Genomic DNA, 15,839 nt, shown 5'->3' on the forward strand with positions numbered 1-15,839 from the left:
AAACGTACTGGCAGGGGCTGGACTCCCTTTCATCAAACAGCTGTTAAAAATGTACATGTACTAAGTGGGTGGTTGGTGGGTGTTTTAGTGTGGTTCTTTTGTCCTCATCCCTCCTCCTTAAAAAATGTATGTACGTAACTCTCTTACAACACCCGGAAACTTCAGCACTTACAGTAATACATTGTCATGTAGATCTAGCCTAATTGTGATGCAAGTGTCGTAAAATAAAACTCTTGCTAAACTAAACTTAAAAAAAAAAACTGGTTAAAAAAAAAACAACTAGATTCTAGTCAAAAGTTTGAATTCTATTTGTACTGTAGATTTAGTTTCTACATCTGTAACATTGGATGCATTCGAAATTCAGATTGTAACTTGAAAAAAAAAGCAAAAAACAAGTAGCCTACATAATGTAGATCTAGGTTCACTTTAAAAAAAAATTATACGTTTTTTTCTCTTTGTCCTGAAGAAAGTGTTGCTTGATTTGGAGCTAGATTCTAGTACATTGTAACCGCTTTCCGACGCCTTGGTCATTTTTTCTGAGTAGGTCAAATCCAAATTCGTTTAAACGGGGCAAAAAGCCTTGCGGCTAAAGTGCGGGCGAAAATGGAAATCGACCAGACGGGAACTACGGCGGCGAGTCTGCCTCTGCCACTGGCACAATTCGTTCGTCTAAGCTAGCCTCCTTCCTCACTGTTGTGCCAACGAGCGACTATCTCCCTCCTCCTCCCTCCCTCACTCTGGCCCCTCCCTCCAGGCACTTCACACACAGGCCCACCCGCCAGCCTCTCTTCTCCTACATCTACCTACGCTGAACCGCGCGCTCGAAAGCGAAAACGTTCTATCTACCACGATAACGACACGCACTGGGACGTTCCTCGCTTTGCTGCCGCCACCGTGTGTGTACCCCTTCCTCCCTCCCCTGCCAAGATGGTCGGTGGTTACGACAGATTGCATGGCAGGAGAGTATCCTTTGTTTGTCACCCAGGCGGAGAAAGAAAGAAAAAAAATCGATATTTTTTTCTCTCAGGTCCACTAGTTCGGCCATAAGAATCCTTTGTTGTAGAGAGTAAAGAGGGCTTGACCAGGAGGGAGCTTGACCAGCGTCTGTTCTATTACGTGACCATAACTTTCCCGCCATTTCACGGGATGGAAACTAACAATATTTGGCGGGAAAGTGGCGTTCGGTCATCACGTGACATAAGGGTATATATTTTGAGCCAATTTCGATTTTCATTATGGAGATCGAAGAGAGCAAGGCCGAAGATCAGAAGTCGCCACCCGCCACAGACGTCTCAAGCTTGACCACTTGACCACACACTACAACTTACTAGTCCAGCCAGCCAACAACACAGACGTCAACTGAGTCTTGAGAGATGCAGGTGGACACGAACCAGGTGAGAATTTATGTCTTCATCTCTCTTCTCTTCTCAATTTGTCGTTCTTTTATCGCCACCCCCCCCCCCCTTTCCTCCATCCTTCCTCTTTATCTGCTTGTTTAGCCCCACACACTCTGTTTCCGAGCTTTTCTCCTTATTTTTGTCTCAATTCTCACTCTTCATCTTTTAGTAATTATTGATATCGTTTAATAAATTAGTAAATTTATATCAAATTGCTCGTGTAACTCAATAAGAAGCCAAGAAAAAAATTAAATGCAAATTCAGCAGTGGTAAGTTCCCCTTTCTTTTAGTAGTAATAGTAGGCCTACTCTTTTTCTCTTCTACTTTTCGCGGGAGTTTGGTGGTCGCCACTGCACATGACAGGCAGTCCTACTTCTTTCTCTCTGTTCTCCCCGTCTGTCTTTTTACTGTTTCCCCAGCTCTTTAATTGACATTATTTTGTAGATGTGCTTGTCATTACTAAAACAAGTCTTAAACTTTTCATTCATTATCATCAATGCCTTTCACCCCTGGCAGGGTATAGACCGATGATAAGCTTTCATTTACATGTATCTCTGTCCAGGGCCATTTTTCCAAGCTCGTTCCAATTGAGCTTCATCTCTCTCTTGTCCCTTTTCCACACATCTCCATGTTTCCCGTAGCCTACCCCTGCCTCGTGCTCCCTGTGGGTTCCACTACAGTGACAAAACAAACCTTTCATCGCACGTTCGATAAATATGACACACACGTAAGCGCGAACATGCTGTACGTACGGTGATAAAACCAGTGACTCATTCATTCTTTCTGGGTGGAGGTCTGATTATCGCAATTTCGTGGAAGTAATGCCACATTAAACACACAGCTTCTGTGAATTTGGGGTCACTTAAATAACTAAAATAACTTATCGTGAAATTCAATTAGATCTAAATAAACTCACTTTTTGTACCTTCTCCAAATGTTCAGACAGCTGTAGGCCTAGCCTGGCTTACAAGTACTACCCACCCATGAGCCAGAGGAAAAACAGTCTAAAATAATACTAATTCTAGATCTAAGAATACATGTATTTTCTTTATTCTCTATTCGAGGAGGAAAAACCGTGACTAGCCCCGTTGACTGACATACTTTTACTTCTTTGTAGAACTCGACTGATAATGACCAGTGACAAATCAATAACTATCGACAGTTTCAGTCCAATCCAAATAGGCCGTTTGAGTATAATTTATAACGGAGTCTTGTTACAATAAATGTAAATGATAATAAATCTAGTTGATCAATCCTTCAGGGCCACAGTATAGACACATGGACGAGAGTCAAATATAAGGAGGCCAAATATAATCCTTCATTGTGGCGAACTCGTCCTCCCCCCTCCCCACCTCTCACTTCCGTAGTCATACCCGCATTTCGTTCACATTCCCCTCCCTCCCTGTAAAAAGCTAGGTTAAGTTACCCACTCATTCAACTCATTTGCCCGTTTCCAGGTTCTCACACCTGCGCTTGTCATCAACTGAGGAGAGGCTCACCACAGCCAGTTCTTTGTGATTGTGCGCTCTTTATGTTTTGATCAACTCGGCACTCTGACACGGAACTTGTGACCTTGAACAAAGTAAAAATAAGCCTCAGTTCTAAAAACGTGACAATTTGCTTTTCAGTTTAGAATCTAGACACTCAAGGAGCTAGTTTAACACGAAAGAGAAATGGCCCTGTAGTTGTAGAATGGAATTACTCATCCGAGGCATTTCCCCCATTATCCTTAGTCCATCCATGTGTATTTTTTTTTTGGCGCGCTTTTGGTTTAGCCAGCGTAGCGATATCCGTAAAGCAACGAACTACTTTGTGTTGGCCTTACAAATCGAAGCGCGAAACAAAGAATCGAACCGAACGCGGACGATAACTCTCCATTCGCGGGTTCATAAAGAGTTGCCCAAAGAGTAACCTGCCCCTGGAAACCTCGCGCGAAACACAAAGAAAAGTCCGGGAAAATGGCGCCTGCGAAAGACGGAGAGAAAAGTGCTCAAGAAAGTGATGGTAAGTTACTTTTCAAAGCTGTTGCTTTCGGCGAATAAATATGTTTAGTAGGATGCATCATGTTTTGATCAATTCGCGGAGTCAGTGTTGATGTTCCAGTCCTACGTATGACGTATTATTTAGTGTTTACAAACATTGGTGTCAGTGGTCGGCCACTCGTGTTCGAAGGCAAGCGCTTTTTTTTCTCTAACGCCCAGTCACCGATGACTCAACTGGCTTTGTCATGAAGACGAGAGACGATGAATTTTCTCCTTTGAGATGGACAAATGTTATCATTTCAAGGCTGTATTTTCATCTGTGCCTTGCGCAGAGAAACATTGAGATTTTGCAAGTATTTTTTTTTCCAGTTGGACTTAGAGAATAATAGGGCTAAATAATAGAATCAATAACAAGGACTTGCAAAACCTCGGCTCTTTTTAAATTGTCGTCGCCTTTCTGTAGAATCTAAACAAGGATCTAGATCTAGATCTAGATCTAGATCTAGAGATCTAGATCAAGATCTGTATCTAGATCTAGATTTAGATCTAGCTTTAGATTCTAGATCTGTAAATCTTATCGCAAATTCAGATCCATCTTCTCAACTGTTTTCTATAGAAAAGTCCCAAACCCATTGTTACGCCAGCTTTAGTCTACTTCCGTTTTTATTTCCGATTGTGTGTACATAGATCTAGATATTAGATCTATGTATCAATTTGTAAGGCGTTAGGTCAGGACCACTTCTCCCGAAGAGTGCCCTTCAGTCCTTCACTGTTATTTGGATACTTTTTTTTGCCGGTGAACTCGTTTTTCAGCTGGAACGACTTCACAGTGTGACGAGTTCACTGGTTCCCGTATGACATGGCATCTCTGAGGGAAAAATCCAGGGTGCTGAAGAGGGACACACACGTTTTTCCCTCCAGAAAGTAATGGTTTTGCAGTTACGTTTAAAATTTAATTCAAGTTTGGTAGGTTTGGGTTTTGACTGTCACATTTACTAAACAATTGTAAGTAGCCTACTTGTGCAAGGGGTTCCTTGTTCTTTGCTACTGCCCAGAAGTGCAGTAAAAAATATTTTCCATTCTCAACCTTGGGTGGTTGGCGGGTGCTCTGGTATGGTTTGCTCCTTCTTTCCTATAAAAATCTATCGTTTTTCTCCCCTCCTCTTTTTGTTATTTTCTTGTAACACACGATCTTCGGCACTTAGATCTAATCTAGATCTAGATCTATATGATTTTGTGTTGCAAATGCTGTAACACTTACTTAAAAAAAAAAGATTCAATTGTTAACGGTAGAACTGTTTGTATGATTTTAATAATCCATCCCTGTCATGGCTGTTAATTGTGCTTTTTTTTTTTTGGCAGATGCTGGGAATTTGTCTCTGGCCCAGGGTAGATCTCGCAGGCAAAAAGTGGACAAGAAAGGACGATTGTCAGCATTTGAAAAACTAAGAAAGGCCAAAGAGGGAGGAGTGAAGAATAAATATGAGGTAATTACAAGATATTTGGAAGCGGTGATGAAGAATAACATCTGAAAAGACGGTTTCAAGGGAGTTTCGGACTAAGGTCATTTTCTCAAACATCACTTGGCAACATTGCATTTTAGGATCATGTTACTTGCAAATTAGCAAAATAGAATGTCTGCTCACTTATCTCGGGTTTTTTAAAATAAACATGTCGTGTGTATCTTTGATTTATTTCATGAGATTTCTGTTGGCTCAAATGTTTGGCTAAAAAGAAGTGAGACCACTTTCACACTCGTTCTTGACTTGGGAAAAGAAAGTTTGATTTCTGAAGTAAAGTTTTAATTTTTATAATGTAGGGCTAATGCTTTGCCTGCTTTTCACAATTTTCTCTTACAGTGATTGTTTCTGTTTATGAAAAGATTTATTGATTGATATCTGAAATAATGTTAGTTTTTTTATGATGTAGACCTAATTCTTAGCCCACTTCTCTCCAACTTCTTTCAGTGACTTTTTTTGTTACTGTTTGTGGTTTGCCCTGCATGTTCTCTGTAGGCGTGTCTTAGCAGCATTCCTGATTGATGCTTTTTTTTCTCACGATTTTAAGAAATAGTTGGTTCTTACGCAAATGTATTCTGCCGTTTCAGATTGAAGAAGAGCAAAATGTGTACGACGTTGTTGAGGAAGGGGAATATTCTGAGTTGGTCAAACAGAGACAAGATGATGACTGGATTGTGGATGATGGTAAGGCAATTTGTATTTGCCAAGAATATTTCATTTTGTAATGTTTGTTGAGTTTTCAATTGATTCCATTTCATTTAGTATAAATGGCAAGGCAAGGTGGGAGTGGATCTAGTTTCTGTTGCAATGATATTTTTATGTGCCTCAATTTTATTTACTGGAATTTTCACAAGGACATAAAAAAAATAATTCTGAGCCTAATGTTAACACTTACAGCACTGTATTATAAAGTGAAAATTCCTCAATTACAACACCAGTTTAGAATGGTGTCGCAAACAGTACTAAAAGTGGGTGGTCGGCGGTGCTCTGGTGTGGTTTGCTCATTCTTTCCTATCAAACATCTATCGTCTTTATCTCTCCTCCTTTTTTATGTTTGTTATTCTCTTGTAACACCTTCGGCACATAAATTACCTTATTGTGTTGCAAGTGCCGCAAAACACTTACTATAACTACTAAAAGTGTTAATGTCACTTCTATGCTTATCATGTTTTGAGTTAGGCATTGTCAAGTACCTGAAAAATTATACTCATCTCTCTTCAGATGGTGCCGGGTATGTTGAAGATGGTCGGGAGATATTTGACGACGATATGGATGAGGATGCCCCGTCCGGTTCTGTTTCAAGTGAGTTTTGGGGTTCTGGATGCACATTCCTTTGTAGTGAACGAAATCTTGTATGGTGCATTACTACTGTCTTTCTCAAGGAACTTGCAGATTAATGTTATATTAGTAGGGATCTTTTAAAAAAATTTAGTTTCGTACTCTACTTTTGTAATTATTCCTTAGCTTTTCAGTGCAGCCTTTTACAAATGCTTGTCTTGCTGGGTGAGCCTTATTTGTGCCTGTTGTGTGTAAAATGTAAGCTAGAATTTGAAGGAACCAATATAGTCAGCTTTTCATTTGCCATTAAAAAAAATTATGACAATGTTTTTAATAATAAAGCTCTTAATTCTTTTGTCATGTTGTCTTTTCAGAGAAAAAAGGAGAAAAGAAAAGGAATAAGAACATTGTTCGTCCCGGCACAAAGCCAAAACAAGACATCAAGTCCATGTTTGCGGCAGCTGCTGCTACGGGAGGCGCCAAGAAAAAGTCAGAGGTAAATGATTGTATCCATTACATTTTCGTGGGTGGTTTGTGGGTGCTCTGGTGTGGTTTGCTCCTTATTTCCCATCGAACATCCTGTATCTCCTCCTCATTTTTATGTTACTCTCTTGTAACACTTCTAATCTTCAGCACTTATATGACCTTATTGTGTTTTAAGTGCCCTAAAAATAGATTTCACTTGATGTATGGCATAAACAACACTTATATAGTGTTATAGCCTGATAAAGTTCTAAGATTTGACTTTAATTCACAGGCACTTCTTCATTTTCATGACCTGTAAGGATTTTTGCAGTACCCGTAAAGAAGGTTCATGGTTTATTCTTTCGAAACTTTTTTCTTCAGCATTTGAGTGCATTATTATTTGTATTAAGAATCTTGCTGCTGTGGCTATCACGATGAAAATTTCCACATTTTGCACAAATAACAAATTGATAAAAAGTTCCTAAATGGAGGAAAAATGCCGGTTACTTCGATTTCAGTATTTTGACGAGCGTCTGATTTTACCACAATGCCTCACACATTTCCCCCCCACTACTACAGAAAGACGTCAGTTTGGCCAATGATGACATTCTGGACGGTCTGATGGGAGAGTTGAACTCTTCTGCTCCCTCAGGGAAGCCGACGGTCAAGTTGGGAGCCCCCTCTCAGAAGCAGAAAAAGTAAGTTGAGCAGAATGATGTGTGTGTTTGTGGTTTGTGGTGGGGGGATTGATAATATTCCAGTGTAACTCTGTTAGTATGTTGTTCAGTGTTATGTTACGACTTAATAATTGAGCCTTGGAGTAGTAGATCTAGATGATAGTTGATGTTGGTGGGGCCCCACTTGCTGGTCGTCTGCTAGTTCTTCGTTAGCCGATGTTACTCGCTTCGGCTTCAGTGAGAGTGACCTTCAGATTTCCCACTGCTTGCATGAAATCAGTCACGTGATATGTCCCTTAGGCCTACGTCACAATAATTATTATTAAGGTGTGTTCACGCTACATGTCCTTATATATTCTTAAGGTGCGTTTACACCAGTCAGTTAAAAAAAAAAAATGAACAATGGTAAAGTAACCTTACATAGCTGAGAGGTATTGAGTGAGTTTATTTGTTTTATACTAAAAAAAAGGATAGTGAAAAATTGATTTTGATTACATTTATACTACTAACATTGGAGAGCCTCCCATGTCAGATGTTGGATATGAGGTGGACATAATTTCCCGCAGTTAAGAACCTCCAGGAATGTTAAGAATGTGAGAGGGCTGGATGGTGTTAAAAAAGGACATGACAGTGTGCATGCTCAATGTAGACAATGAAAAGGGCTCAGAGAAGAAATGTGATTGGCTGCAGACTAAAATGACGGGGTATCAGTCTTTAAATTCCGCTTACGCTGGTATACCCTTGCTCACAAGTTGCTTAAATGTTTTGCAAAATTTCTCTGTGAATGTACTTTGTACTATTTTTTTTTTTAACATTAACTAATCCTGTTAGTATATATGGCAGTCTTAAGTCTGCTGTCTCGTGAGACATATTTCTCCTGGTAGACTCATTGTCTTTACATTTTGTCCACATTTTCTCCCAGGCCTGCGGCGTACAACCCATTCAAAGTGGAGACCAAACTGCCAGCTCGACCCAAAGCCAACAAAACTCCTCAGGGGAAAAGCATCAAGCGAGAGCTCTCCTACTCCAGCAGTCCTTCAGTAGCTCCTCTGGACAGCAAAACTGACCGATCTACGAAATCTGGGGCTGAGACTCAGGTCACTGTGAAAGAGGAGCCGGAAGATGAAGTGATGCAGGATGATGATGATGACGATGTTCTTCAGGCAGCGGACGAGTCTGTTGTGGAAGAAGACATGGATGCAGGTTTGTGTTTCTTTCACTTGAATGAGGGTGGTGGGGAGTCACTTAAGATAAAGTATAAAACATTAGTATAACAAGGGTAGTGGTGAAAGACATGGGATATAAGTAAGTGTTCCACATGTGAGGCAGCGTGGTAGAATCAGGCTCTCGTCAATTTTTGGGCATATTGAGTTATTGGTATCGTCTAAAAGCTTGTTCATTTGTCTTTCTTTCAATGAAAAAATTACCCATCCATCTTTAATAGAAGTGGAGATATTTTGGATTGAAGGAGGTGGGGGTCACCTGATTTAAGAGGTAAAAATTAGTGAGAAAATGGCTGCCAAAGCCTGGTAAATTCCAAAGATGGAGAGTCCATCGAAACTAAATTTATATTTTTGCGCCTTTAATCGTTTTCGGTGAAATCCTCAAAGGAATGTGTTTGTAAATGGACATAACAGGTGTTGAGCCAAAAACCCCCCCCAAATTTGATAATAAATTGCTAAGCAGGGAGAAGACTGCTGTTTTCTTCGATTTTATTATTTTGACGAGAGCCTGATTCCACTACGCTGCCTCACATATGATTAACATAATTTTCTAACTTTCATTATAAATTGGAAATATTGAAATGACATTTTTGTCAGTTCTAACTGGGTGCAAGGTGACATTGAATGCTGAATAATGAGGGGCCAATTTTTTCTTTCCATTAGTGTTTCTACTTTTGAGCCATTTTGTATTTTTTTTTTGGGGGGTGTAGATTGCAAGAGGTGATTTTCTGTAATGGGTTATACGGTGTAGCCAACTGATCTGATGTTCATAGCTGAGTGGAGTTCACCTTTTTGTTGTTGAGAGATTGTTTGTCAAGGGAGACAAGAGCAGCCTTCAGTTTTTACAGCTTGTACTGTTATGTTTTGAGAAGTGTTCAGTGTTGGTGATTGAGTTCTGCTCAATTCTGTCTTATAAGCTGGTGTGCAGACTTTGCTGTCTCATATGGCAGGGACCTTCTACATAGTGCAAGTTGATTCTTGGTTCTGTAGAGGGGCAGTCTTTCTGTTGTGCTAGCATTTTGGTGACCACAGACATTTTCTTTCCCCGGCTGTTGGCTTGTGAGTTCGAAATGTGTGCCTGAATCACAGTCAATAGATGGGCAAAGAGCTGTCACGCCTTGACTTTTTTATTGCCGGACAGGAAGTGGTTGAGTATCTTCTTTTCTTAGGTGTTTCCTTCATGTAGTTTTGTCTTATTTTGTTAACGACTTATGAGAATTCTTTTGGTTTAGATGTTTTTGTATTTGGTATGTCTTGTTTTGGGTTCTTTTCCTACCCATGGTCCTTCCTGTCTGATTTCTGTGACTTGTTGAAGAACTCAAATCACAGACATTAGACGGGCGGGAATAATGGCTTTTCCCTTCTTGATGCACAGAATTTTTTTATGGCAGTTTATACCCAGTTTAAAAAAGCAAATACTTTTAATAATGAATATCAAGCAAGCGTTTGTAAATATTTTAGGTGATATTCTCTTCTACCCATCCCATTTGGTAGCTGGTGATGTGTGTTCCTTCTCAGATCATATCACAGCCAACAGATGGGCTTGGTGGGAGGGGCTCCTACCTCTGTAGCAGAGATGATTTCGAGATGCCTACCTTTGGGAAACTCCAGAGCTGCGCATTTTCGACAAAACTTTCAAAGCAGCTCATTATCAGAGCCGCTCACTTTTTGACGATATCAATACAATTAGATTGCCGATTCCATCCAACGGTTATAGTCCCATTCACAAAAACTATTCTGTACAGCCCCCATACAAATATGTTTTGTCTTTTCTGCTGATGATGTTAAGCGAATTTTAAAGATTGCCCCATATCCTGTAGATATGTTTTTTAAAAATCTGGTCCCAAGCCCAGTAAAAACCAGAGGGTACTTGAATTATTGGAGGGTACTGTTTTGGTCATCGGCAGTCTAATTGTATAGATATCGCAAAAAAGTGCACGCCTCTGATAGTGTGAGGCTTTGATAGTTTTTTCTCAAAAGTGCGCGGATCTGATGTTTTCCCCTATTTTTTTTGGTTAGTATTTGAGTGTCGTCTTCTGCCGAGTACATAGTCTCCAACATAGTCTCCAAGGTGATTTTTGTTATACTGCTCTGTAACAAGTTTCCATTTTGCACGAATACCAATATTTCAAATAGTTACTTTTGGACACTAGTCTTTGTTGTATATGACTGCATCAATTTTTCCCTTAGCGCAAATACCAGTCTTTCAAATGGTTACTTTTGGACTTAAGACTTTGACTGCTGTATTGCCCCGTTGTTGGGTGTGCTGTGGATGTATACACATATCACATCCAATGATAGGCCAAAAAGGCACAGTCACTTTTCTACCCCCTCCCCCCCCCCCCCCCCCCACCCTCTTTGTGTTATCTTCACAACCGAGTTGTCGCTATACTGGTCAGTTTTCGTGTTTTTATGTTCTTCAGACTTAGTTTGTAGTTTTGTATGTTCTGCTGATGTTTTTGAGTTGTATCTGGGTGTCACAAAATGGTGGGCAGTGTCTGGGTGTCACAAAATGGTGAGCTGTGTCTGGGTGTCACAAAATGGTGAGTTGTATCTTTGCAGCTTCAAGTGTGTTCTTTATGTTCCTTTTGTCTTTAAAGTTTGTAGTTTTGCTACATGTTTGAGTTGTATCTTTACTTTCTGCCGATGTTTGAGTTGTATCTGTGCGAGTCTCAAGATAGGTTTGCAGCTCCCAAGTATACTTTGGTGCTCTGTGCTTCCTTATGACTGAATTGTTCTCTCTACTCGTATCACAGTCCAGTGATAAGCGAGTACGGTGTATTATGGCAGTGCTAAGTGTGGGTAAGCTGTGCAGCTCCCAGCAAGACTGGGCCAATGGTGAGGTAAAAATCCTACTCAAATTGCAGCTGCCAAGTATATGTTGGTGCTCTGTGCTCCCTTATGACGGATTGTGAATTATGTTGTTCTCTGTACTCATATCACAATCCAGTGATAAGCGAGTACGGTGTATTCTGCTGCTCTCAATCAGTGGGTGGGCTGTCTTCGCAGCTCCCAGCAAGACTCGGGGTCATTGGTGCCATAAAAATCCTATTAAAATTGCAGCTGCCAAGTGTATGTTAGTGCTCTGTGCTTCCTTATGACGGATTGTGAATTATGTTGTTCATATCACATTCCAGTGATAAGCGAGTACGGTGTATTCTGCTGCACACAATCACATGGTGGCTTTGCAGCTCCCAGCAAAACATCAGTTGATATTGCTGTGGAACCTATTCAAAATTGCAACTCCCACATAATATACCTTGTGCTCTGTGCTTCCTTGTGACTGATTGTGAATTATGTTGTAACTCTACTCGTATCACGATCCAGTGATAAGCAAGTACGGTGTATTCTGCTACACTCAATCAGTGGGTGAGCTTTAGATGTGCAGCTTCCAAGTATGCTTTGGTGCTCTGTGCTTCCTTATGACTGTTTGTGAAATATGTTGTTCCTCTACTCATATCACAATCCAGTGATAAGCCAGTACGGTGTATTCTGCTGCGCACAATCACAAGGTGGGTGGACTGTCTTCGCAGCTCCCAGCAAGACTGGGTCATTGGTGCCGTAAAAATCCTACTCAAATTGCAGCTGCCAAGTATATGTGGGTGCTCTGTGCTCCCTTATGACTGATTGTGAATTATGTTGTAACGCTACTCATATCACATTCCAGTGATAAGCGAGTACGGTGTATTCTGCTGCTCTCGATCAGTGGGTGGGCTGTCTTCACAGCTCCCAGCAAAACTGAGTGGAAAGTGACGTAAAACACCTACTCAAAACAAATTACAGCTCCCGAAGTATGTTTGTGCTCTGTGCTTCCTTATGACTGATTGTGAATTATGTTGTTCTCTACTCATATCACAATCCAGTGATAGGCGAGTACGGTGTGTTTTGCTGCACACAATCACATGGTGGCTTTGCAGCTCGCAGCAAGAGTTGAGTTGATAGTGCCGTGAAACCTATTCAAAATTGCAGCTCCCACATATGCCTTGGTGCTCTGTGCTTCCTTATGACTGATTCTGAATTATGTTGTAACTCTACTCATATCACGATCCAGTGATAAGCGAGTACGGTGTATTCTGCTGCTTACAATCACATGGTGGCTTTGCAGCTCCCAGCAAGACTGGGTCATTGGTGCCGTAAAAACCCTACTCAAATTGCAGCTGCCAAGTATATGTTGGTGCTCTGTGCTTCCTTGTGACTGATTGTGAATTATGTTGTAACTTTACTCATATCACATTCCAGTGATAAGCGAGTACGGTGTATTCTGCTGCTCTCAATCAGTGGGTGGGCTGTGCAGCTCCCAGCAAGACTCTGGGTCATTGGTGCTGTAAAAATCCTACTTAAATTGCAGCTGCCAAGTGTATGTTAGTGCTCTGTGCTTCCTTATGACGGATTGTGAATTATGTTGTTCATATCACATTCCAGTGATAAGTGAGTACGGTGTATTCTGCTGCACACAATCACATGGTGGCTTTGCAGCTCCCAGCAAGACTTCAGTTGATATTGCTGTGAAACCTATTCAAAATTGCAACTCCCACATAATATACATTGTGCTCTGTGTTTCCTTGTGACTGATTGTGAATTATGTTGTAACTTTACTCGTATCACGATCCAGTGATAAGCAAGTACGGTGTATTCTGCTACTCTCAATCAGTGGGTGAGCTTTAGATGTGCAGCTTCCAAGTATGCTTTGGTGCTCTGTGCTTCCTTATGACTGATTGTGAAATATGTTGTTCCTCTACTCATATCACAATCCAGTGATAAGCGAGTTCGGTGTATTCTGCTGCGCACAGTCACAAGGTGGGTGGACTGTCTTCGCAACTCCCAGCAAGACTGGGTCATTGGTGCCGTAAAAATCCTACTCAAATTGCAGCTGCCAAGTATATGTGGGTGCTCTGTGCTCCCTTATGACTGATTGTGAATTATGTTGTTCTGTTCTCATATCACAATCCAGTGATAAGCGAGTACGGTGTATACGGTGTATTCTGCTGCTCTCAATCAGTGGATGGGCTGTCTTCACAGCTCCCAGCAAAACTGAGTGGAAAGTGCCGTAAAACATCTACTCAAAACAAACAAATTACAGCTCCTGAAGTATATGTGGGTGCTCTGTGCTCCCTTATGACTGATTGTGAATTATGTTGTTCTCTACTCATATCACAATCCAGTGATAAGCGAGTACGGTGTGTTTTGCTGCACACAATCACATGGTGGCTTTGCAGCTCGCAGCGAGTTGATAGTGTCGTGAAACCTATTCAAAATTGCAGCTCCCACATAATATACCTTGTGCTCTGTGCTTCCTTGTGACTGATTGTGAATTATGTTCTCTACTCATATCACAATCCAGTGATAAGCGAGTACGGCGTATTCTGCTGCGTAAGTTTCTCGTATGTGATGTTCACCTAGTATTGAAATGTCATGGTGTGTTCTGATGCTTTTGTGTTGCCTTACACGATCACCAAGTTGTGAATTGTGTGTTCTGATCGTTCAGTTTGATCTGAATTGTCAGTGTGTTTCTAGGATTCTGGTTTTGTGAATTGTCAGTGTTTCTGATGTACAAGTTTTGTCGTACAGGATCACCAATAGGTTGTGTATTATTCAGTAGCGTTCTTCTAGCGTTGCATGTTCTTTGTTTTGTTTATCATGTTGTATATTTTTGGTAAGTTGTGGGGCAGTCGAGTTATTTAATACGACTTGTCTTTGTTTCTTTAGCTTTTCTTTTTCCTGATTTGTGTCTAAACCCTTACTCGGTCGCCTTAGAACTGATTGTGATGTGCTTAGAATGTTTCCATATCACAATCCAGTGATAAGCCGATCTGGAAGGTGTACTCCCAGCATTGTGAGAGACTGTTGACTGTTCAGAATTGAAGCAAAATACCTTCTATTAAAGAGATACCATTGACAATATGTGTGGGTGGTTGACAGGTGCTCTAGTGTGGTTGTGCTCCTTCTTGCCTTTCATTCTTATCTCTCCATTTTTGTGTTAATGTTATGTTGTAACACCCAAATCATCAGCACTTTATTGTTGTAAATCTTTTTATAGGAACTAAAGATTTATCAGACCGTCTGTTGTTTGCTTAGAACTGGATGTGATGTGTTGATATGTACCATATCACAGTCCAGTGATAAGTCGATGACGATGCATCTCTCCATTTAGTCTGGATTCTGATATCTTGTGTATAAGCTCAGTAGGATGTTTTGTGCCGCTTTTCATGTCTGCTTAGAACTGGGTTTGATGTGATGATTTGGTCCATATCACAATCCAGTGATAAGTCGATTCTGAAAGTTTTCCGCTCGCACAATTTTGCTGACATACAAATAAGCCCACAAGTACACATTCTTGCAAGATGACCAAATCCTGGTATGCCGGACCGGGTCTTCAAGTGCTCATTCTTTCCTGCGTCTGCTTGTAACTGGATGTGATGTGCTGGTAGTGGGCCATATCACAATCCAGTGATAAGTCGATGTGGAAGGTCCTGTCCAGAAAAGCACTACACTTGTCTCGAGGTCATCCCCCATTTTGAAGACCCCACTCTGCCAAGGTGCACAAGATTGTACGTTGTCCTTCTTGCGTCTGCTTGGAACTGGATGTGATGTGTTGAGATGGGCCATATCACAATCCAGTGATAAGTGGATGTGGAAGGTTCTTTCCTGGAAAGCGCTGCCACTCGAGTTCATCCATTTTTTTTTTAAGGATCACACTGGCCAGGTACAAACGATTGTACACTATCTTTCCTGTATCTGCTTGGAACTGGATGTGATGTGTTGAAATGGGCCATATCACAATCCAGTGATAAGTCGATCCGGAAAGTTCTTCTCTTCCTTCGGCCGTGCACAATTTTTATGTACAATTTGTTTCCTCGTCTATTGAGAAGTGACACGACACGACTGACGACTCGCCGAGCATTCTATCCTTCGCTTGTCTGCTTGGAACTGGATGTGATGTGCTGGCAGAGTATCATATCACATTCCAGTGATAAGTCGGTGAGATAGGAACTTCCTGCTCTCTGCTTCTTTTCTCACTGCGTCAGGTTTTGTTACATAACCATTGTCTGAAGAAGAGCAAGGTCGCTGAAGGGTTTTCAAGACTAAGACAAGTTTTTTGTTTTGTTTTTGTTTTCATGCTTTTTTTCTTCTCAGGGGCAATATCTGAATGGTAGGGGTTTTTTCCCCGATGGTGTCACGTAGTCTTTATTCAAGTAACATTGTTTGTTTTTGTTTTTGTTTTCACATTGTTTTTTTCTTAACCCTGAAGTCCCCTAATGTAGACTGGCTGCGAGGCCCCAATGGAGATAGTGATGTG

General features: G+C 40.9%; 1 protein-coding gene across 2 annotated transcripts in view; it reads left to right on the top strand.

The window, feature by feature from the left end:
• The first annotated feature begins 1,064 nt into the window (after window positions 1–1,064).
• Window positions 1,065–15,839, top strand: part of LOC101861408 (DNA polymerase alpha catalytic subunit) — a 67,077-nt gene continuing 52,302 nt past the window's right edge. Inside the window, exons 1-8 of one of the 2 annotated variants that reach the window (XM_005111787.3) lie at window positions 1,065–1,394; window positions 2,855–3,401; window positions 4,742–4,866; window positions 5,487–5,583; window positions 6,121–6,201; window positions 6,552–6,673; window positions 7,222–7,340; window positions 8,242–8,522. In XM_005111787.3, coding sequence (XP_005111844.1) covers window positions 3,356–3,401; window positions 4,742–4,866; window positions 5,487–5,583; window positions 6,121–6,201; window positions 6,552–6,673; window positions 7,222–7,340; window positions 8,242–8,522 — 871 coding nt within the window. In that variant the 5' untranslated portion in view covers window positions 1,065–1,394; window positions 2,855–3,355. Of the gene's footprint in view, window positions 1,395–1,477; window positions 3,402–4,741; window positions 4,867–5,486; window positions 5,584–6,120; window positions 6,202–6,551; window positions 6,674–7,221; window positions 7,341–8,241; window positions 8,523–15,839 lie in introns of those variants that run through there. The other variant, XM_013090046.2, reaches the window with a different exon arrangement.

This window comes from Aplysia californica, unplaced genomic scaffold (genome assembly GCF_000002075.1).
Source record: "Aplysia californica isolate F4 #8 unplaced genomic scaffold, AplCal3.0 scaffold01122, whole genome shotgun sequence".
Taxonomy (NCBI): domain Eukaryota; kingdom Metazoa; phylum Mollusca; class Gastropoda; order Aplysiida; family Aplysiidae; genus Aplysia; species Aplysia californica.